The 24,158-nt window shown below is 39.5% G+C and overlaps 1 protein-coding gene across 7 annotated transcripts in view; it reads left to right on the top strand.

Moving 5' to 3' along the window:
- Positions 1 to 23,024, top strand: part of LANCL1 (LanC like glutathione S-transferase 1) — a 38,676-nt gene extending 15,652 nt beyond the window's left edge. For all 7 annotated transcript variants that reach the window (XM_047720951.1, XM_047720949.1, XM_047720953.1 and 4 more), the window contains 7 exons: positions 3,434 to 3,641; positions 11,955 to 12,090; positions 12,640 to 12,786; positions 15,734 to 15,916; positions 18,521 to 18,697; positions 19,129 to 19,201; positions 19,820 to 23,024. In XM_047720951.1, the coding sequence (XP_047576907.1) occupies positions 3,434 to 3,641; positions 11,955 to 12,090; positions 12,640 to 12,786; positions 15,734 to 15,916; positions 18,521 to 18,697; positions 19,129 to 19,201; positions 19,820 to 19,896 (1,001 nt within the window). In that variant the 3' untranslated portion in view covers positions 19,897 to 23,024. The remainder of the gene's footprint in view (positions 1 to 3,433; positions 3,642 to 11,954; positions 12,091 to 12,639; positions 12,787 to 15,733; positions 15,917 to 18,520; positions 18,698 to 19,128; positions 19,202 to 19,819) is intronic.
- The last annotated feature ends 1,134 nt before the right edge of the window (positions 23,025 to 24,158 follow it).

Below are 24,158 nucleotides of genomic sequence, written 5' to 3'. Positions count from 1 at the left end.
TCTAACAAGACCGTAAAATTCAGACCAAAAAAGCATTAGTTTTCATAACTTAATCACAGTAGTTATCATAGAGTGAACCATTTAAGAAATAGAATCAATTTTATGTCAATGAAAATCTTAAAATCCCTCCAGATTTAAAAGAGGGGAAGAGTGGGTTTCTTTTTTCTTTTAATAGAATAATCCTAAGACCTAAAACGATTTGGAGCATGTATTTACAATTAAATGCAATCAAAACTTAAATCTCACTTCAGTCTTTTCTGTTCTGGAAGAAAAAGTGAAAGGGTAGAAGGAGGAAGTGAATCTCCTTTATATCCTACTTTTTGCTTAGCAAATAATATAGAAGGACATTTTATCCACTACTCAAATTTAAGCCCAGAATACTCTGTTAAGGATACTCTGTTAAGGATATCCTTAAATTAAGGATACTCTGTTAAGCATATCCTGTGATTAAAAAAAGGAAGCATTAAAAAGATTAAACATCATCATGTGTTGAGTCTCATGACCAGTTTTGATAGTTGTTATCCTGGAAGCCAATACAGTGTTCTTTCTCATTATGTTAAATGTCCTTTAGAGACTGGAATCCTACTTGATAATGAGTTTATGAATGGATGCAGCTGTAACCCTTCTCTACCAAACCTGGCCCTTCCCTAGAGGCATATTAATATATTGGTGGATGAGAAGCATATTAAGCCTTGTAGTACTATTTGACTTTTTCCATGAAGAACAAATTTATTTTGATAAAAACTACATTTCAAAAGGTTTGTTAAATCATTTTTTAAAGATTTTATTTATTTATTTGAGAGAGAAAGAACACAGATAGGGAGAGCCCCAGAGGAAGAGAGAGAAGCTGGCTCCCCACTGAGCAGGGAGCCTGATGTGGGGGTTGATGCCAGGACCCCGGGATCATGACCTGGGGTGAAGGCAGAGACTTCACTGACTAAGCCACCGAGGCGCTCTGAAAAGAGTTTTTAAAGCATAGACTGAGGCCAGGGCTGCAAGTATATGTAAGGGGACTAGGGGAGTTTTCCCTGCCAAGCCCTTGAGGTTATGTCTGTATTTCCCACCTCACCAGTTACTTCTCAGCATTTGGTATTTATGCAAAGGTGATGTTTTATGCATGAATATTGCTAAGGTTGGAACAGCATAAGGATTAGGTTCAAGACTTCTAGCTACACACAATTCCCCCATTTTGCTATTAGGGCATATGGGATATACAGTATTGATGAGGCATTAAATGTCTTTGACTTCCATGTTTTGTCTTATACCCTGGACCTAGACTGATTTCTGGTAGGCTTCTCCAGGAAACATTTTCGAATTGGCAGCAGCACTGCTCACTTGAAAACCTTTTCATCATGGGTGTTTTGTGTCAGGAAGTAGAGACCGTAAACTGCAAGGTGTGGCAGATTGCTTAATCAAAATATATGGACACTCAGGCCCAGAATGAGACAAAGGAGAGAACCAGAACCTGAGGTTATGCAATGCCAGAAGCTGGAAAGATAATTCTCTGCTGATCAAAAAAAAAAAAAAAAAAAGTTTTTCATCTAAATGAAATATTGAGGACTGGAGAAATGACTACCTGTTTGTCATGAGAAATGCATCCAGCCTTACAACTGCAAGCTTTAATGGGTTTTGTTTGTTAAAGATTTAGCCCAAGAGGGGCTCCTGGGTGGCTCAATTGCTTACGCCACTGCCTTTGGCTCAGGTCATGATCCCAGGGTTCTGGGATCAGGTCCCACGTTGGGCTCCCTGTGCAGCCCGGAGTCTGCTTCTCCCTCTGACCCTCTCCCCTTTCATTCTCTCTCTCTCTCTCTCCAATAAGTAAGATCTTTAAATAAAATTTAAAAATAAGTTTAAAAAAAAAAAGATTTAGGCCAAGAGGAATTGTTGATAATGAGAGACAAAGGTCTGAAAAGGAAAGCAATCATTGGGCTTGTATTTAATCACTTTGTATTTTCTCAGACCTCAGTCATGTCATTATCTGGCTGTGGTGCTTACAGAACTTAATTAGGGGAGTTCAGGCAGCAATGGGAATAGGAGGCCAAAATGAAAGGGTAACAATTTAAACAGATTGCTAGTAGATGCCTGGTATGGATGGAGATGAAGCCATTTAAGAACCTAATTGGAGAAGAAGCTCTTGACATTGATCATTTGTGAAAAGGAGTTTTTTTTTTTTTCTTGTACACGTGGTTTTGTACACTTATGTCTACAGACCTTCAGCACTGGTAGGTCTGATCATCAGCTTGTGGAATTACTAACACCAAGCCACTTTGAAAGAGCAGACAAGGTTATTAACTTTGGCAGGAAATGAAAATTTGGCCTTAATATACATGTGAAATTGAATTGTCTGTAGCACAAAGCTTTGGAGATTACCCATGCAAAATGAGAAAACTATCTAAATTTAAAACTGTCCTCAGTACAGTGAAAAGTAATTTTGCAGACTGCATTTTTACTGCACTGAAATCCATGAAGAGATGGGCTCTATTAATTTAGATTTAAACAGAGGCTCTGTATCTTCTAAAAATGGTAAATGAGATGGAAAATGTACTTTAACGGGAAAAATGAGTTTCTGGAAATGCTGCAGGCAGGCAGGTTCCCTACTCCACATCTTTGAGTCTGCCCTGAGACCAGTCAGCTTCAGAGGGAAGGCTCTATCTACTGTGACAGCCATTCCGAATAAGGACATTCAGACAACACCTCAATTATATCTGTTTAGCAGGCTTCAAGAGCAGGATAAGAAGCAAATCGAGTACAGCCCAAAGCAAAAGTCATTGGCAGTTTTTACAATATAATTCCTAAAGTGGCTGGGTCCCTGGCAGAGAAAAAAAAATTAAGGAGGAATTTAATTTATTTTCTCAGATCTCACATAACTTAGTAGTTCTCTTATAATCTGCCTGGAATGATACTGGAGTAGGGAATTTGGTTACTCTACCTACCTTCTCACTCAAAAACTTAACTTCTTTATAAGGAGAAGTTGAGTTTTTCACTCCCCAGACTTTAAAATTTTTTTTCAGCTCACAAAAACAAATATTACTTGTTTGTTAAGTAAATGATTATTTGTTAAATAAACAGGTGACTGTTTAGAACCATGGTTTTCATAACCTGTCATGTAACCACCAAGAATAATACATTAACACACAAGAGAGTGGGACAAGGATTAATAATAAACTTACATTAGAGTTCTTCCAGGGTCTCAGAGTGCCTGTTATTTATGGTTGTAATGATGAAGAAACGGAACAAGTGCCTATGTCTGGTTCTTGGAGCTGCTTGGTAATAAAGCTGTGTCTAGAACTGAAGTCATCTGAACTTCCGATAGTTTACGTTTGTGTTACTTATTGTTTATCAACAATCAACACTGCTGAGTTGGAAGCAAACCAAACTAATACAGTCAACAGCCTGTTCCTCATCTTTACATTATTTTCTTTTTGCTTCTCAGGTATCGCTCTGCTTTACTTACATCTCTATGATGTGTTCGGGGACCCCGCTTACCTCCAGATGGCACATGGCTATGTAAAGCAAAGTCTGAACAGTCTGAGCAAGCGTTCCATCACCTTCCTCTGCGGGGACGCAGGCCCCCTGGCTGTGGGCGCTGTAGTGTACCACAAGATGAACAATGAGAAGCAGGCAGAAGACTGCATCACCCGGTAATCATGTATCTTTTTGAGGATTATTATCTAGACATCATTTCATATTCATTCTGCTTGTGTTAGCAAAAAGAACATTTTAGTGAAGTTACTTTTCCCTCAGCAATAGGTCTTACTGCTGTCATTTGCTCACATCACACATCATTCCAAGGTAGTTAAGGAACAACCATTATAGTCCCTATTATATTGTAAGATGTCATGACAGTGACACACACCAGATCAGACATCTGTTTAATAACAAAAATGAGATCAGAAGCCTAATCCTGGGATTACTAATCCAAGGTGCTGTTATCCAAGATCAGTAATTTGAAAAATGTTGTTCATTTCCTGTGATGGGCTGGGGGAGACCCTGTCCTGGACTAGAAGTGATTCAAAATTGTTTTTCCCACGGGCAAATAACATGCAAATCCAAACATTTATTTTTAATAGAGATCGGGTCAGCCCACTAGAAGCTTGTGAATTATGAAGAATTACTAAACTTGCGTACTAATAAACTACAATTATTATTTTACTAGAGTTTATTGAGCATGAAGAATTCCGTTAAGAAATCTGGCAGCCATGCAACTCTGCACGCAGGGCTGTTAGGCTCCCACTGAGTGTGTCCATACGCAGAGACTTTCAATTCCAACAAAGGTTTCTGGCTGTGTTTTGTTGCTTCATGGACATTACTTTTTAGAGAAATTTTCAGTTCGCAGAAAAATTGAGAGGCAGGTATAGAGATTTCTCACATACCCACTACCCTCCACACATGCCTAGCCTCCCCCAGTATCAGCATTCCCCACTGGAGTGGTACACTTGTTACAGAGGATGGGCATTCACTGACCTATCATTATCACCCAAAGTCCATAGTTTATATTAGTTACATTAGTTAGATCTTGGTGTTGTGCATTCCTTGGATTTGGGTAAATGCATAATGACATGTATCCATCATTATATTATCATATGGGATAGTTTCTCTGCCCCCAAAATTCATTGTGCTGCGCCTGCTAATTCCTCCCCTGCTCCCTGACCCCTGGAAACTGTTGGTCATTTTACTGTCTCCATAGTTTTGCCTTTTCCAGAATAGTTGGAAACATTACAATATGTAGTCTTTTCAGATTGGTTTCTTTCACTGAGTAATATGTATTTAAGGCCCCTCCATGTCTTTTCGTGGTATGATAGCTCATTCTTTTTAGCACTGAGTAATATTCCATTGTCTGGATGTACCATAGTTTATCCATTCACCTACTGAAGGACATCTTGGTTGCTTTCAAGTTTTGGCACTTATGAATAAAGCTAATGTAAACATCCAGTTCTGAGGGCTTTGTGCAGACATTTACAGCTCCTTTGGGTAATTATCAAGGAGCCACAATTGCTGGATCATATTATAAGAGTACGTTTAGTTTCGTAAGAATTGCCAAACTGTCTTCTGAAGTGGTTGTACCATTTCGCATTCCTGCTAGCAATGACTGAAAGTTTCTCGTGCTCCACATCCTTGCCAGGGTTGCAGATTTTGGCCATTCTAGTAGATGTGTAGTGGTATCTCGTTGTTTTAATTTGGATTTCCCTGATGACGAATGACTTGGAGCATCTTTTTATATAATCCTTGCCATCAGTATTGCTTCTTTGGTGAAGTGTCTGTTAAGGTCTTTCACCCATTTTTTAATTGAGTCCGGCAACATTTTAATCAGTGATTGTCTCCATGGTTTTGATTTGACCATGGTTTTTGATTCCCACTACTTTTTCTTACAAATTACTATTAGAATGGCATTTGCATCACTGATTTTGTTTGTGGAGGACCTTTGGTTAATTTTATACTGTGCAGTGGTGTGTATTTCATTAACAGATTTTGGTCTAAAATTCTAATAACTATAGAGTTTTTTCTCCCCCTCAAAATTTTATTATGAAAAATTTCAAACATACAGAAATGTTGAAACAACAGTGAATACGTGTATATCTACCCACGTAGATTCTACCGCTATCATTTTCCTATACTTGCTTTATCGTGTATCTAATCATCTATCCATTATTAACCCTTTTGGGGGAAGGGATGCATTTCAGAGTGAATTGCAGACATCAGTACCCTTCCTTCTAAATATTAAAGCATGTATATCATTTACTAGAGTTCAGTATCTGTTTAATTTTCTTCTTTTGACGTAAAGTTTACACACAGTGAGCTGTCCAGGTTTTATATTTGTTGAGCTTTGACAAATGCATATACCATCTAAGTTTGCAGCACAGAAGCTGCCTTTCTGTTTCTTCGCAGCCAGTTTAAAACCATTAGCCACACATCTGCTTTAGAGGCTCAGAAGGAAGTCTTATTCATTGAGTCACTCTTAAGTATCAAAAATAAGCCCATAGTGGTCCTAATGTTTTATATGTAATGCCAGCCTTTCTCAGCTTGTGTATAGCCAGATAGTAATAGTTAGCTGTGTGAAAAATGAAAACAAGATTTGTGTATTCAGATTGGGGAAATACTACTTAGCAGAGTTAAATATACACCTTTACTGGCTGCTCAGAACCTTCACCAGCTTTTGGTACACGGGGAAAAGTCCAGCGACTCTAGGGAGTGGAATTTTCCAGACTTGTCAAGTAGACAGCCTTTTTCCTCATGACATTTTAGGGCCTACTGTTGTAAGAAACCACCTTTGGGGCATAGTACCATATGTTAATATTGGTTTATTATAAAATACTCTTAAAAGTAAACTAAAATTTTTTTGATACCTTGAGAATAAAAATTTTTAGTTATTTATATCTTTTTAAACACTTTTACAGTGTTTCACCAGTATTTTATTTATAGCCAGTAGATTTGTTAAGATTAAGCATATAGAATACAGATAATGAGAGGAAAATAGGCCATGTATGGCCACAGTTTTGATTTTTCAGATTTCTAGAGTTCATGGCAGAACAGGAAGAATAAAGAAATTATGTGTAAATTGCTTTCACAACTCCTCCCTTTTAAGGGAAAAATCTCTAAGTCTTTGCAACTCAATTGAAATGATTTGATGTCATCAGATAGTTAATAAACCTACTTGGTGGTTTTATTTTTTACTGAACCTTCTCTCTCGTATCACAGAGGCCTTTGGAGCTATCAGAGACCCTCAGTTCTCTATGTGGCATCTGTGTTGTGCTCCACCACCATGTCATTTTTCAGCTTACTTTTCCTATGGTTTCTTAATAGAGTAGTCTTTCAGATTCCTAATTTCGAGTTTTAGAGATCAAAGAAGTCAATGTTTCCCTAAGGTTGGGATTCTTAACTTTGGGACCCTGGGGATCTTAGGGCTTCTAAATGTATAAAATCCCCAAGTTGTACCCAGTATAGAGAGAACATTTACACTTTTTTGGAGGTGTGTGACTCCGCAAAAAGGAGTGTGTGTGTGTGTGTGTCTGTTCATATACGATATGTCCTGTAGATGGCTGGGGCAGGTGGCAAGGAAGAGAATGAATAGCACTAATTTTTCCTGCTGTTTGACTTCTACCATGTTCGTTTTCATCTTCCTTCTGCACAGAGAGAGTTGGTGCCACTACTCAGAGAGTGTGGCCTATTTACAATACCCCGCTAAGGCACCAACCCGACAGATCTAGTGCTGTGGGGCCACTATTCGGGATGACGAAGAGCTGGCTTTCGGTCAGAAAATGTCGAGCATCATCACACTCTTTTGTAGTGTGATGAGTAAGAAAAGGACTTCTTACCAAAAGTTACAAATTTTTAGATGATACAAGGTAAAAACTCCCCTCCACAGTAACACCCTGGGGAATTACTGCTAGGAGTGGAAAAGAACTGTCCTGATTTGATATGTCTCCATTCTTCCTTCAGTGACATTTCAGTGTCATGTCTCTTCTGAAGATTGGTTGCTATTAATACCAGTGTGGCAGAACAAATGGAGCTGCAGCGATGTGCTTCTGGGTTTGGGAGTTTTTGAAAACACATAAAATAACCGTTATGATATACAAATGCTATCATTTCTTCACTTTATCTTGAGAATATAGCATTTAAAACCTGCATTTCGAAGTCCTACCTTTTAGGAATCATCAGACCCAGCTCAGGAGTTTTAATGACTTGAATTCAATTCCAGAAAAAAAGGGAATACTTCCTTTCTTACCCTAAACTGTAAAAATTTTATTTTAACAAGATGCTTTAAGCCATACTTCATTTTCAAGTATTTGAAAAGTATTTGCTATCTACTTGAAACTTCCCAGAAGCAAATGAGTTTGGCTGCAAAATAATTGGAATGCTAATTATATATCGCCATCTAGGGGTAATACGATCCGTAAGATTAGCAAATAAAGGAAATGTGGTTCAAGCACACTTAGGTGAGAACATCTTTGGAGTTCATGCAATAATTGTTCCTTCCTTAGAGCCATTTGTTTAAAAAATTCACAGGAATTTTTCTTTTTGAATAATTCAATCCCTTTACAAAAGTAAAGTGCTTTTTTATATGTAAAATCTATGCAATTTGATAGATTTATGTTTAAACTTGATAATAAATTCTTAAGTCAAAACTCTGAACTATTCCTTCTGTTTCCTACAACAGTTGAGTTTGTGTCTAGTAAAAAGACTTTCTTAACATCTCAACATTAAGGAGCTGCCATTTCTGGCATGAAACAAAAATGGAATTTTTCTTCATAAATGTTTTTAAGGTCTTTAAAAATGTTAAGGGTGTGTATATGTGTGTGACCACGTATGATATTGAAGTAGAAAACAAAATGGCCCATAATTCTACCATCCAGACAGCCTGTTGACATTGGGGAAAAACTCAAAGTATACAAGAAAATGAAAAGTAAACTTTGGCCACCGTGTCCCTATTCCTAAGATAACCACTGTTCCACCGTGAGTTTAATGCTTATATTTATAGAAGAAAAACCATGTGTATTTAACCAATTTGATGAGACGCCTCCATTTGTTGAGGAATAATAGAACTTTGTCAGTAACCGCAGCCCACCATGCTTCTTCACACCTCTCTTTTCCTGACAGGAGGTAAATTCCCTTAAGTATACTTTTACAACTTTTTCTCCATCTGTTTCATAACTGTTAGCCCTTCTCAGTCACTAAAATCATCTCATTCTGGTTATTAAACGACGGCTTTTTAATTTTAAGTTGTGAGTATTTCCCTCCCCTCCGCACAGGCTTATGGAAGTGGAGGGAAGGGTTGGGAGAGGGGAACTGTCTGCTCTTTCACAAGTACCCTTTCTTATGAGCCCAGACACTCTTCCCTATACCTGTTGGCTATAGGCTGGTGGCAGCACTTGTTAGGTTTTTGTTTGCCTGTTTGTTTTTGTTTTTTTGTAGCTGTTAGTGGCCTCCAGAGATGAGCAGTTGGAGCTATCCAACCCATCAGCTCTAACCTTAACACTAAGTATGTTAAAATGAAAACACAAGCAGTGGACCAAATTCTCCCAAATAAACCAAGTGTATAGACATTGATTAAGAAGAAGATAGACCCACATAAACACACACAAGTAGTTTCCTGCCCTATTCTTGTGGCTCAGAGAAAACCACACTGTGCCCAGACAATCTTATTAGGTCTTATTCATCAAATAAGTAGTAGAGCCTGTACCCACTCCCGGACTTTCCACCTATCTTCACCACTCATTCAACCAACAAAAAGACACCTGCTAACGTTTTTTTTTTTTTACTCTTCTTATCACCAAATCCTCTGGTGTAGATTTTGATAAAGTTATTTGAAGTGCCAGGTGCCTCTGAATGGTGATTCCTGAAAAGAACACTTCAGATATAACCAGTCATCCCAGGGGTGTGATTTTGGATACTTCACGCATTTATCATAGGGCTTATATGCTTATAATTCCTAGTGTGTAAACTAAAGTTAGATGAAATACATGTACAGGCACTGTTTATACTTAACTACAGTGAAAGTAAATTACCACATAGACAACAAGAGTATTTTACAGCCAAATAATGGCTTCGTCATCAGGTAGTGTGTTTAGTGTCCTAAGCTACCTGATGAAAAAGCCATTATTTGGTAGGGCTGATTGTCCTCTCATTACTGCTCTTTTCCTGAAATTCTCTGGCTCTTCCCTCATAGTTTTCCAGTATGCTAGAGTCATTTTGTCAAGCCTCACCAAAAATTACATTGTTTTAGTAGCTTAAATGGTATCACATTGAATATGTAGGATAATTCAGACATAATTGGGATGTGCTTTCAAAATTTCATATGATAAAAATCCAAATAACAAAGTCATTTTCCCTACTTATCATATTTGCTTTCGTACACCCTCCCCACCCCACCCCCATCCTCAAAAAAGAAAAGTTCATTCTCTGAGTTAGACTGCAAATATGGTTGCTTTCCTGACCTCATTTCCCTGTGAACCTCAACTGCTTTCTGGTTTCCGGGGGCTTCCATGTTGGTTCTCTAAGAAGAAATCTGGGGCTTTGGTTACCCCACTCTGCCAAGTATTCCCACAGCTGTGCCTGTATTTCTGGGGCCAAATGATGGGGGAGCAAGAAAGAAGTGAAGCAGTGGGGGTTCACCCTAACCCTCTGGGACCACAGCTGCTCCAGTCTGTGAGGAAGGGTCCCTCCCTCAGACTGGGCTTCTGTGGGCTCCTCACCTTCATTTCTGCTCCCACCAGGAGATTGCTTGTGGCCCCAGGGTGTGAGAAAACAGAGAGAAGACAAGGAAACATAAAGAAAACTAAAGGGCTTTACCCACTCTCTCTGACACTAGGAATTCCCTTTCTCATTCTTTCTTGAGACAGAACTAAAGGGCTTCTTCCAGGACTGTCTCTTTCAGCCTTTGGTGCCTACTTCCAGGTTTGGGGCTGTTCTGGAATTCAAGCCAGGAGAATACCATAGGTGAAAATATGGTAAACTCACCATGGTTTGGTGGTGCTTCAAATTCTGGTCTTCCCCACTCTGCCCGCTACTATTCACAGTTTGGAGTCCTTACACAGCTGCTCTGTGCATTCTTTCCAGGTCTTAGAGCTGCGCTTACCAGGAGAGGCAGGCTGGGGTGTGCCTACACCAGCCGACCTGGAGCCAAAACCAAAAACTCTTTCTGAAAAGCTGAACTGAGTCTGTCAATAGAGAATTAATAAATTATAATATAGCAATTCGATGGAATACTATGCAGCTACGATAAAGAATGAGACTACTCTGGTATAGAATGTTTGTCAAGACGTATTGTTAGGGGCACCTGGGTAGCTCAGTGGGTTAAAGCCTCTGCCTTCGGCTCAGGTCATGGTCCCGGTGTCATGGGATCGAGCCCCACGTCGGGCTCTGTGCTCTGCAGGGACCCTGCTTCCCCCTCTCTCTCTATCTGTCTGCCTCTCTGCCTACTTGTGATCTCTGTCTGTCAAATAAATAAATAAAATCTTTAAAAAAAAAAAAAAAAGACGTATTGTTACACAGCAAGCCACAGAACATCTGGAGAGAGATTTTTATAGATGTGCATATTGTTGCTTACATGTGCATAAAGTAATCCTAGGAGTGTCCAAGAATTTGGTAACCATGGTTATTTCTGAAAAGGAGGACTGGAAGGGGGAGACTAGGCAGACAGGGGAGGCTGACTGATACCTCTGTGCCATTCGCCTGTTTTAGGGTAGATCAGGCTGCCGTACAGACATTTCATGTAGGCCTAAGGGCACATTAAGAAATAAACCAAAGAAGGAGGTAACTGGGGTGCCGCAGGCTTTTCAAATTATGGAACTAGATGACCCGTTGAGTTGACGGAGTCGTTTCTCCAGACTAAGTGCTATACTGGGCAGCAGGTTTTAGTTCCTCTGACCCCTGCTGCTGGTCTTAGCGCACACCTCCAAGGAGCTAGGCCACACGTGCCTACTCTTAGTCTTCGAATTTGTCAGTTCCATTGTGACCTGAAGAAAAATGTGGTTGAGAGTTAATTTATCCTTTGCAGTCTATCTCAGCCCACTTAATGTATGGAATATAATTTATAAATACAAATGTATGAAAATATTTGCCTTTTATATATAAATTAATTTTAATATACTTAAAGTATTTAACTGTAATAGTGGGGAGCCTGGGTGGCTCAGTCGGTTAAGCATCTGCCTTCGCCTCAGGTCATGATCCTGGGGTTCTGGGATGGAGCCCCACATCGGACTCCCTGCTCAGCAGGGAGTCTGTGTCTCCCTCTCCCTCTGCCACTTACCCCACTCCTGCTCTCTCTCACTATCTATCTCTCTCTCTCAAATAAATAAAATCTTTAAAATAAAATCTTTAAAAAATAAAATAATAATTTAATGTGTAATACCTAAATATATATTTTGTATGTATATATTTTTTAAATGTACCATTTCAAGTATCTCCCACTACCCAGTCCCTTCCAAGTTATCTTAGACATGTATTTTTATTGCAAGGCTAATTCACCTAAATAAGATTGACCTCCATGCTCCAAACGAACTGCTCTATGGACGAATGGGCTACATCTATGCTCTTCTCTTTGTGAATAAGAACTTCGGCGTGGAAAAGATTCCTCAAAGCCATATTCAGCAGGTACCACATTTTTGTGCTTTTTGGAGTTTCGATAGGATCCCAGTTGTTATCTGCCTGAACTCTCGGTTTTGTTTCTCCAGTTAGCGTACCCCAGGTAGAAGGAAGGTGCGTGTTGGTTTCTAAAGGTCAGGTTGGGATCAGAGAGCTGACAGCGTCCTGCTGAGTGCTGTTGGAAACACTTAGAGAGTGACTGGGAGCAAGAGGTCCAGCCTTCTCCGTTTGAGGATGTCACGGCCCTTCGGAAGATGAGGGCCAGGTTTCACCTCCCAGGTGCAGATGTCTCCTTTCGTGCCTGAAGGAATTCATGCTTTCTCTGTCAAGTGAATTCTCACAAGCTCTAGTAAGGAGTTCAGAATTTCTGTATCTCCCTCTTTTAAGCGGAATACAGGCACCCCTGCTTTCTGAGTGTGGAATTAAGCTGTGCCCGTCTGTGGCCAGAAGATCCCGTCTGATTCACCATGTTCTCCATACCTCTTAGCAAAAATTCCTTACCTCCACCAGGAAGATTTTTATTTTGATCTCATTATTTGATTGGTTTTCTCCCTATAGATTTGTGAAACAGTCTTAACCTCTGGAGAAACCCTAGCCAGAAAGAGAAACTTCACAGCAAAGACTCCACTGATGTATGAGTGGTACCAAGAATATTACGTGGGGGCCGCTCACGGCCTGGCAGGAATTTATTACTACCTGATGCAGGTAAGAGGTGAAGATGGTAAAACTGAGAAATGCACTTGGTGACTCTCCTGGCCAGGGGGAGAACATCGGGACTCCCCCTCTGGTTTTTCATTCTGTCTGCAATTTTCTGGCCTCGACAAACAAGGGCAATGTTTGCCAGAGTGCATTTTTAAGTGTATAAACATAAAAGGCACTGTGCCATAGGATGATGTCTGATTTGTAGGTGACCGTACTTGTCTGCCTCGTGCCGCTTTGCAGACTGAAGTGTTTTGACCTATCCTTCTACATGAAGTGCCTTCTGCTCTGCTCTGCTTTTTTAGCAAATGCCTTGAATTAATATTGTTGCATATTATTAGACACCACCCCGTGAAACAAATTCCAAAAGTAAGAACAAAATCAATAGAAAACAAATGAGCATATGTTGCCTACGGCTCACTTGGAGAGCAAAGTCACAGAGCCTTTTCAATGGATTTTGTGTAACTTACCTGAAAAATAGCTGAATGTGCTATACCCAGCCATTCTTTGGATCTAATACTCTTGGGAGACATCAGCTAAAGTCACACAGACTAAGGACAGTAGTAGGATTTACTGCAGCAAGCATAACCTGGTAGGGGAGGTCAGAAGAGGACTTCTCATGAGAGTATCATTTCCATTGGCTTATTTAGCTCTCTTTAAAGAGAAATTGGCACTCATGAATAAGAATTCATAGCAAAAGAAAATTGATTTTTAATGGAAGCAGAGGTGGCCCCCTTCACCTTCCCAAAGTACAATGCAGCATAAAGAAGTGTTTCATTAATATGTTCAACATGAGTGCTCGGATATACATACTATTAGCTGGTTGAGTAGCCGGCTGTAATAATGCAAAATCAATGTCAGACCTCCATCTCCCTATAACTAAACAATGACAACGAAGCTGAAAAACTCAAGGTTATTATTGCTTTTGAATGCAAAGTCACACTTTGAGTGTTAGTGGCAGTAAGAGACCAACTTTTGTATTTGTTCTGTACTTCTCAATTTAGGAGTTTTATAATGAAGGGTTTTGACAATTCAGACATAGACTCCTTTATTTTTCTGGCATAAACCTCCCCTGGCTCTGTATTTCCAGAAGTAAATATATATTCTTGAGTTTTCAGGAAAGGGGAGTTCATGTATTCTGCAGTTTCAAGGTGGCTGGGCAGCCTCATGACCTTGTATTGAAGCAGGTCATGAGGAGTCATCTTACTTCCAGCTGCCTCCTTCTGGTGGCAGTGAGAAATCTGGAAACCTATGTTCTGAATTTTCCATTGGCAGATTGTTGTCTATTTGAGATGATTTAACCATTAAAATTAAATAATTAAATTATTTATTAAATTAAATAATTAAAATTAAATAATAGTCCATTCCGGTAGGTGCTTACATATCATAAACATAAATAAAAACATTAAACATAAAACATAGTATTATGTTTTATCCTAATATCTTAAACATAAAATATTATTTGTAGCCTGTTTTGGATAATTCCTGCAAATTTGAGGAAAATCCACTCATTCTGCTCTAGCATTTTAAAGTGAGCTGAAACAGTACTCTCTGGGTAAAGTAAAATCTGTATATGCCCTGTAGAACTCAGTGCCCATTCAGTCCCCGTGCGTCACACCACGGGCTACCCCCTTACCCAACATGCTCACCACCCCCCCACCTGACAAGGCCAGTACTTTGAATTTGTTATTTGAAGAAGTAAGCTGTGCATTGAATTAAGTACTGGACCAAGAGGAGAAACTAAACCATTATATCAAAAATGGAGGCTCGGGGTGCCTGGGCGGTTCGGTTGGCTGAGTGTCTAGCTCTTGCTTTTGGCTCAGGTCGTGATCTCATGTCGGCTCTGAGCTCAGCCGGGAGTCTGCTTGAGATTCTCCCTCTCCCTCTGCCCCTACCCCTGTGCTTGCTCGCTCGCTGTCTCTCTCTCTCTCTCTCTCAAATAAATAAATAAATCTTAAAAAAAAAAGGACCAAATTCTTTAAAAAATTTAAAAAATTGGCTCAAATGCCCATTAGTGCATCCTGTAAATCTGTACGTCATTATATAAAAATAATCCTGCACAAATGTCGGTCCCAAATCCTCTGCAGAAAGGCTTAATCTAGAATCACACAGTTTGGGATCTAGATTCCAGGTCTCCTGACTTATTAGCTTCCCGTTTTACTGGAAACATCTACCACTTCTCTAAACGTAAAAATGAAAGTTGTACTTATGTTGTTTAATGCATATCTTTGTGGCTTTTAAAGTATGATTGAGGTATTGAGGTATTTAAAGTATGATCTGGGTGGTTCAGTTGGTTAAGCATCTGACTCTTGATCTCTCAGCTCAGGTCTTGATCGTGAGTTCAAGCCCTGCATTAGGCTCCATGCTGGGTGTGGAGCCTATTGAAAAAAAAAATTAAATAAAGTATGCCTAAGGTAGTAAAACCTTAGGAAACATCTCTTGTGCTCATGCATTGACTTGGGGAAATTATTTATATGTATGTATACAGTGATAAATACTGAAAAATAATATGTACATAAAGTCCCAAGAATTAATACATAGACTAATTTTAATACATTCCAATAGGTTAAAAAAAAAAAATGGAATGGAATCCAAAACCTTTTAATGACTTCTAGTTCCTGCTGATCATGTTTCCTTTCTGGCTTAACACTAATCCCAGAGGGCACCTGGGTGGCTCAGTTGGTTAAGCATCCGATTCTTGATTTCAGCTCAGGTCATGATCTCAGGGTCATGCGATCAAGCCCTGTGTCAGGGTCCGTGCTGGGTTGAAGTCTGCTTAGGATTAATTTTCTCTCTCCCTCTGTCTCTCCCACCCCCTCTCTCTGTCTCCCTCTCTTTAAAACACACACACACACACACACACACACACACACACACACACACAACTTATCCCTGAGGTTTAGGAAGATCTCTTTGCTTTAGCAGAACTAATAATTCCCTTTCTCGTTTTTAGCCCAGCCTTCAAGTGAACCATGTGAAGTTACAAAATTTGGTCAAGCCCAGTGTAGATTATGTCTGCCAGCTAAAATTTCCTTCCGGCAATTATCCTCCTTGTGTGGATGATAATCGAGATCTTCTAGTCCATTGGTGTCACGGGTCACCTGGAGTGATCTACATGCTCATCCAGGCCTATAAGGTACTGTGAATTTTCTCATTTTCAAAATAAATTGGAAAATATAACCTAAAATTCTATAACTTAAAATTGTTTTTTATGTATAATCTTTAAAGGAGCAATAGATAAATTACTTGTTGGACCTACAATCACTTTGCTAAATGGATTATAATTCATTCTCATAGTATCCATCTGTATGAGGGCAGATACTACTTCATAGATCAGGAGACTGCTTCACTAACAGTAGAATAGCCCAGATTATAGCATCACTGGCAGAGCCGAGATAAGTATCCCAGAAGTTCAATTAAAAATAGAACCTTTCGGGGTGCCTGGGTGGCTAAGTGGGTTATAGCCTCTGCCTTCGGCTCAGGTCATGATCTCAGGGTCCTAGGATCGAGCCCCACATCTGGCTCTCTGCTCAGCAGGGAGCCTGCTTCCCCGTCTCTCTCTGCCTGCCTCTCTGTCTACTTGTGATCTCTCTCTCTGTCAAATAAGTAAATAAAATCTTTAAAAAAAAAAAAAATAGAACCTTTCTTGAGCACATGGGTGGCTTAGTTGGTCAAGTGTCTCTTGATCTCTGTTTAAGTCATCATCTCAGGGTTGTGAGATGGAGCCTGCTTAAGATTCTGCCCCCTTCCTAAAAAAACAAACAAAAAATACTATATTGGGGCACCTGGGTGGCACAGTTGATTAAGTATCCAACTCTCGGTTTCAGCTCGGGTCATGATCTCAGGGTCATGAGATCGAGCTCCCCATCAGGCTCCACACTCGGCACAGAGTCTGCTAAAGTTTCTGTCTTCCTCTCCCTCTGCTCCTCCCCACCATACTTTCTCTCTTGCTGTCTCTCTCACAAATAAATAAACACATCTTTAAAAAAATAAAATAAAATCTTTCTTGTGCATTGCTGATAGGATTATAAAATGATGTGGCTGCCATAGAAGAGAGTTTGGTAGTTCCTCAAAAAATAAACATAGAATTAATATGTGATTTAGCAATTCAACTCCAAGGTATATATACCCAAAAAATTAAACACAAGGATTTGTATAGATGTTACACAGATGTTGACAGCAGCATTGTTCACAGTGGCCAAAAGGTGGAAACAGTTCAAGTGTCCATGCACAGATGAATGGATAGACAAAATGTGGTGTGTGTCCATATACATATCTACAGGGAATATTATTGAGCCGTACGAAAGAAGGAACTTCTGACCCATACTGCAACACGCATGAACCTTGGAAATAGTATGTTAAGTGAAATAAGCCAGGTGCTAAAGGAAAAATAATGTATGATTCCATTTATATGGTGTGATGGTTAGTATGAGGATGTAGAGTAGGCAAATTCACACAGAACGTAGAAGAGAAGTTACCAGGGATTGGTGCTGGGGCGGGAGTGCATTATCATTTAATGGGTAATTAAATTTCATCATTCCAAATAGGGGTGATGAAAATGTTCTGGAAATAGTGGTAATGATTATACAAAATTGTGAAGGTAATGAATGCCACTGAATTATACACATCAAGTGATTAAAATTGTAATTTTTACATTTTCTTTATTTTACTATAACAAGAGAAATGCAAATATTGTTTCTAAAAAGCATGCTATGGCAGAGCCATAATCCGAGAAGAAAAAGGTTTTATTTGAAAGAAAAAAAAAAAAACAGAAGTAAACCAAGATATCTGCGTCCATTAGTGCCAGATCTACAAATTACAAATCTATGAACTATAAACAAGCCTTGGCATGTCATATTCTAAATAAGCTTTTAGTATATCAAATTTTACTTGCAGTAAGTTGGATATAATGGAAAAACTTTTTAAACTGTCTCATTCTCCTTTTAAGAACACCTAGTTTGGGGGCGCCTGGGTGGCTCAGTGGGTTAATAAGCCTCTGCCTTCGGCTCAGGTCATGATCTCAGGGTCCTGGGATCGAGTCCCGCATCGGGCTCTCTGCTTGGCAGGGAGCCTGCTTTCTCCTCTCTCTCTCTCTGTCTGCCTCTCTGCCTACTTGTGATCTCTCTCTGTCAAATAAATAAATAAATAAAATATTTAAAAAAAAAAACACTTAGTTTGCAATGAGATATTAGAAATGTCTACTCAGAATATTTCTTGAGTCTTTGATCAATATATAGAAGATTATAAAGGTATAGCTCTATTTTTCTGACAAAGTATAGTATGTTATAATCAGATTCAATTTTGTAATCAATTTTCTAAACCGTTTCTTCTCCAGTTTGTAAAGAAATGTCCTAATGGTGAAGGGCATTATTGTTAACCAGAGAAGATAACATGTGGTCCTTTGGAAAGTAACTAATGATAATAGTAAGTCACAAGTAAAATAATGCTACTTCTCCAGTAACACCTATATCTGTAAGCACAGACTGCACATAAAATGTAGATGGCACAGGCAAGGTCATGTGCAGTTATTTAAAAGCAAAAAAAGCAAAGCTAGTAAAGTTTTGTAATTCATCCCCACTGACAGGACCCAACTCTCTGGCTCTAAATGCCTTGTTCTTTCTTGCCAAGCTACCTCCATCTCCCCTCCCTTTCGCACTCACCCTCCTTTCCAATAAGGAAGGAATGTCAATAGAACCTTCTTTGATACCGCTTGTTCAAAGACTTGCCCTTGGCTCTGCAGGCGTTCCGAGAGGAACGGTATCTCAACGACGCCTACCAGTGTGGTGACCTGATCTGGCAGTACGGGCTGCTGAGGAAGGGGTACGGGCTGTGCCACGGCACTGCAGGGAACGCCTACGCCTTTCTCACGCTCTATAACCTCACACAGGACAAGAAGTACCTGTACAGGGCCTGTAAGGTAGGCATCAGCACTGTCGGAAAGAAACACCTTCCCCTGGGAGACTGTAGAAGGGGCTCTAGTTCAGTCTGATGTGATTCATTCGTCTTTTAAACCATCATGAGTCTGTGGAAGACCTAAGAAAAGCCTTCCAGAATCATTCCATTGAATTCGCCTTCTTGTATAAGAACACAGTTCTACTCAACAGCATTTATGAGGGGACAAAAGAAACAAGTTCTGCTTTCATGACCTGGGAGACAGTGGCTCAGGTAGCGCATCACATTCCTCTCTCCTTCGCTTCATCCTCTTTCAGACCATCTGTTTCTCTGTATCAACCCCTTTTTTCTGCCTTGAAGATACTTTGCAAAGTAATTCTTAGGGATAATCTCTATCCACGTTTGGGGGTCTCTGGAAGGAGTCACTACAGTAACTTACCTTGGTCTCACTTTCAGTTTGCTGAGTGGTGCTTAGATTACGGAGAACATGGTTGCAGGACGCCGGACACCCCCTTCTCCCTCTTCGAAGGTATTTTCCACACGTTTACTTTTAGTTGCCTTGTAATGTCAGTATCTCCTTCTCTGCTTGGTAATCAATGAATTTGAATTTGAGCTTTATCAACAAATTAATTTTATAATCATTTCTTGAACTACTTCTTTCATTAATATGAAAACTCAATATTAAAAGTCAAGTAGTACATGAACTCTCTCAGACCTAATACCAGTGGTCGTAATGATGACCACCATCTGTGGAGCCAAGCACACGTTTGGCATTTTGCAGATGCCATCGTAAATCATGTCAGCAAAAACATACACGCATCATTGTCCTTATGTCACAAATGAGGGCACTGAAGCTCCGACAGGTAAGTGGGCCATGGTGCCACGTGAAGGACCTAACATATGATAAATGGCAGGGCTGCGCCTTGAACTTCTCTGGTTCAACTCTCCTTCCTGTCTTTCGCCCGGACAGAGAGACTGAGCACACTAGTGATCTAGTGTTGACCTGCAAATTATAAATCCAGGCAGACGCCCCTTGCGTTGAAACCCTTGCCATTAGTATCATAATGCTGTTGATGCTACAGAACGAAGCCACTGTATGAAATGAACTCATTGGTGTAATAACTTCTGCCTCTTTTTGTTCCTTCAGGAATGGCTGGAACAATCTATTTCCTGGCTGACCTCCTCGTGCCCACAAAAGCCAGGTTCCCTGCGTTTGAACTATAAAAGGAAAGCCTGCCCTCTGCAACTCACTGCATGACCCTTTCTGTATATCAAACCTGGCCTGAGTGCTTCCATTGCTTTTCAAGGAAACAGAGTCAAACCATGTACTCCATTTACTTGATTTTTTTTTTTTTTTTCAGAACTTATCTTCAGTTCCTTTTGTCTGTCATTTACTTTTACTTAAAAGTATCCAAGGAAATGTTTTAACTTCAACCTCAATTTCTTCCTAAAGGTAGGATGAGCGTTATGTACAGTGTTTTGAGGGCATAGGGATATATATTTTTCAGAACTCAGAGGAAATCTCTTACTTAAGCTTATTGAATGTAACTATCTGTTGCTGTTCAAAAAATGTTTAAAGGAAACTAAATGTAGATAAAGATAAATATATGGTTATTGGCGGGTAGTGCCTTCTACCTTTATAGTATTTTTCCTCCAGTAGGGCCAGACAGTTTTGTCACTGTTTTTCTTTAGGTGGTTCATTGTGAAGGGGAACAAAAATATTAACTGTATGCTTCTGAGACAAAAGTTGCAAGAGTTGCAGACTGGTTTAAGGACCTAAATACTGGTTTTCAACTTCACAGTACTGGTTTAACTAGCGATAAAGATACTTTCAGATCTGCTTCCTCTTGGTAGTAAAGCATCCAGGTTCTGTAAGTCAACATTTTTATCAAAAAGTTCTAAAATGCCGTGGTGGTTTTGAAAATTCTGATTTGAAGGTTAGTTTCAAGATAAGCTAACAAAAAGTTTATTAATAGTTTTTTTCTAAAAGAAGCGAGTGTATTTTTAAAGTTTGTTTGTTCTTTGGAATTGGTGTAAGATCAGGAGACGAGTTTCCTGTTCGTGAATGTGTTATGATTTGGGGTTTCAGTCCACCCTGTCCACCCGACCTTCTAAACTTTGACTTGTGCTTTACTTCCTTGGCAATGACTGTGCTTTCAGTGCTCACTGTTTGGTACAAACCATAAGATATTTTCCTCCCTTTCAGTCTATCTCGATGTTTGTTTTTTCACTAAATAGTACAGTGCTCTACATCTCTTTTAAAGGGGGAAAGAGGGCTACGTAGCCAATAACTTGAGCCAAAACACTAACCTTTCCGTAGAAACGCTGTTTACTTAGGAGGTATTAGCCAGTGAAAATGTTTAGAACAAATAGATCCTATCTCTCTGCCTATCCTAGGCTTAACTTCCCTCAGTTTCTGAGCCCTCGGGCTCCGGTATTTATATGGTAGTTGAAGGACCCCTGGTGCTTCACATTCTGTATAAATGTCCGGCTCATCAGCTTCCCCTCCGCTTCCTTCCTTCGCTCTCTTTCCCAGGCTGGTTTCATCCTTTCTGTCTATTTCAGCTGATTTTAGAACATTTTACAGCTTTGCAAAACAGGGTCTAAGAATTTTAAATGTGCCTATTTCATGGCTTTCTCAGTCTCAAAAGCGTGCTATTTTTATTTTAACTTTGAACCAAATCCCACTGGGTATATGTTGGTTCCTATGGATAATAGTCCCCTATTATTTCACAATCAGCACCAAAATAGTTTATATTATTGGAAATTGTCTGACCTTTTTAAGGCTACCAACAGAAGGATCTGAAAAAAAAAAAAACAGCCCACTGCTCAGTTCCTAGGATCAGCTTATTCCTCTGTGACTTGCACCAGTTGGGCAAACCTTGTGCCTCTCAGATGTCGGAAGTGCTGGTCAGCTGTGCCTTTCTTCCAGACATTTCCGATGAGCAGTGGTGACATTTATAGTAAAGCTAATTTGCCTTGGGCTGGGTGTCCAACATGAAAGAATAAAACCCATGTAGTTTAGTTAAATGTCTTACTATGCTATGCCTATACTTTTAGCTACTATAATTACTAACCAGGGGAAAGAGGCAAAACACACTTTCTCCTAGCCAGAGGAAGCTTAATCACAGTGCATCTCCAAACATCGTGATTAATTGAACCCAGGGAAGACTTCAAGGCAGCAAGAAGAACATTTTGAATAAGATTCTTGTTAATACTTACATTGCAATTTAACTGCTGCCACCCATCCAGTAACAAACTCATCAATACAAACACAATTCACGTTTCTTTTTTTTATTTAGCTTTTTAGGACTTATTAAAGTGGCAGGATTTTCTGTTCATGCCATTGTTTTCTTTATAGTTTAAGAGGTAAGAAGATTTGATAGGTTTTTAAACTCAAGCGAAAGCTATAAAATTAAGACCAGTTCCCTAACACCATGGTGGAAACTGAGAAACTTTTGTCAGCTTTCTTAGTTTTAAAAGGAAGTGGCATCATTGCGGTTATATTTCTGTTATATCATTTTCCCTCAGCTATTTTCATCTTCTTCTTCTTCTTTTTTTTTTTTTTTTTTGATTAAAAAAACCTTCGCAAAAGTTGCTTCCCCAAAAAACTCATATCTCTTCTCTCCCCACGCAAAGACTAGGAGTAAAACCTTAGAAGTTTGTGAGCTGTGTTCATCTATCCCGCCGTGTGTTTCTGTTCCCGTAGTGAGGACGCATTACAGAAGTTAACTTTTCATCATGTAAATAGTGTGAACGTTATCTCAGCCATTTCCATCTATCCCATTTGGCTTTGGTCTTTCATCCTTAGAGTGACTGGTTTCCTTTTCATCTTTGATGTCAGTTCGGATTATTTGACATCAAAAGCCTTCGTGGTAGGAAGAGTTTGAGGTAAAAGTGGGTCCACGACCACTTTATCTTCTCATTGCCACTTCCCTGCATGACTGAATTGAGAGACATACTCTGCTCCTATGTCCCCAGGTTCATTTCTGTCTGATCTTACAGTGCCCTGCCTTCTGCTAGCTGATCTGAAATACAGAATGTGAAGAGTGAACATTTACTCATCTACTCCTTTGGCTGCTGGAACTGATCTGCAGTCCTCTATTACTCATACTGATTTCTGATTCCACTTCTGCTTCCCCTAAATAGGTCAGAGCCTCCCATTTGCCTATTGCTGAGCTGTAGAAAGAACTATTTCCCTCCTGTAGGCATAAACAGAGTGTTGGGGATATTCAGGGAACCCATCCCCACATTATATTGCCATTTACTGGGAAGGGTTGGGATCGTAAGTATTTCTATGTTCTGCAAAGGAGTTCACTTAGTGGTTCTCAATAAAATTTTGTTAGGACTCTATGTGTCATGTTCTTTCTGTTTGCTTTGTTTTAAACTTAAGAAATATTTTCCTTTTATGGTAGATGGGGGCTTTTTCTCTATACTCTCATTCCCTGGGGTTTGTTTCCGACTTTTTCTTCACTGTTTTGTCAAATAAGATTTGCATTACTTTCTGAAAAGTTGCTATAGGGAAGTATTTTTAAATCTGATTATGATGGAATCAGGAGGAATCTACTAGGACCCAAACAAAGCAGTATGTTAACCATCTCATACATATGAGAATCCACCCTGTGGTTAATAACTATAGGCCTACTTCTAGAAATTTCCCTGCTGACCAATTCTGAAAGGAACTTTAAATAGAAGAAGACATTAAATAAGGCATAATTATAAAATGTATATTCAGAGGTTGGAGAGTTCTGCTGAATCACCTGACAAGACTTTGTACAACTGTGTCCATGCCACAGCTATGTGGTATCACTTAGCACAACAGAGATTTGCCAAATTATAAAATACTTCTTTTCATCCCTGAATTAGATTTTGTCCTCTGGTACATAGGATGAAAATGCCCTTCATACCTCTAGTCTGCTGTTTGAATGACTCATAATAGTAAGGATAAATGCACAGTTATGTTTATTTCACTCCTTTGAATGAACAAACGTATAGATGGTGGTAATCACAACTTTAGATGCGGGCAGTGAGGCATGGAGAGGACAGTGCCTCACCGAGGCATCCCAGCGCCTGCAAAGTAATGCCTGGCACGTTCGCACTAACTTGCCACAGGACTGCATTGCAGTGCAGAAGGCCAGCCAGCGCTGTTGGCTTTACCACTCCCTGGCTCATCCTCCAAATAGGAGGAAAACACTGACAAGCACATTAAATTGCACACTTGTGAGCTCATGCACAAATAAACTTAAAGAACTAATTCGTCCCTTGTGATTTACCCCACTATAGTTTGATTTATTTTTTCCTAACTTTACATTAGAAAAGAACTTTGCCTGTCTCCTCTTTATACCCTCTGAATAGAATAAGAATTTTTTTCTGTCATTTCTTTTTCCCTAGATCGTTCCCACTGTGGACTCAGTGTCATTAAAATTTTCATGTATTCTCTGTAAGCATCACTGAAACTGAGAAAAACCTGCAAGTCGGTCCCCTAA

This window comes from Lutra lutra, chromosome 3 (assembly GCF_902655055.1).
Source record: "Lutra lutra chromosome 3, mLutLut1.2, whole genome shotgun sequence".
NCBI classification, from domain to species: Eukaryota; Metazoa; Chordata; class Mammalia; order Carnivora; family Mustelidae; genus Lutra; species Lutra lutra.
Note: the sequence above shows the minus strand (reverse complement) of the source record. Positions and strands in the feature narration are given on the sequence as shown.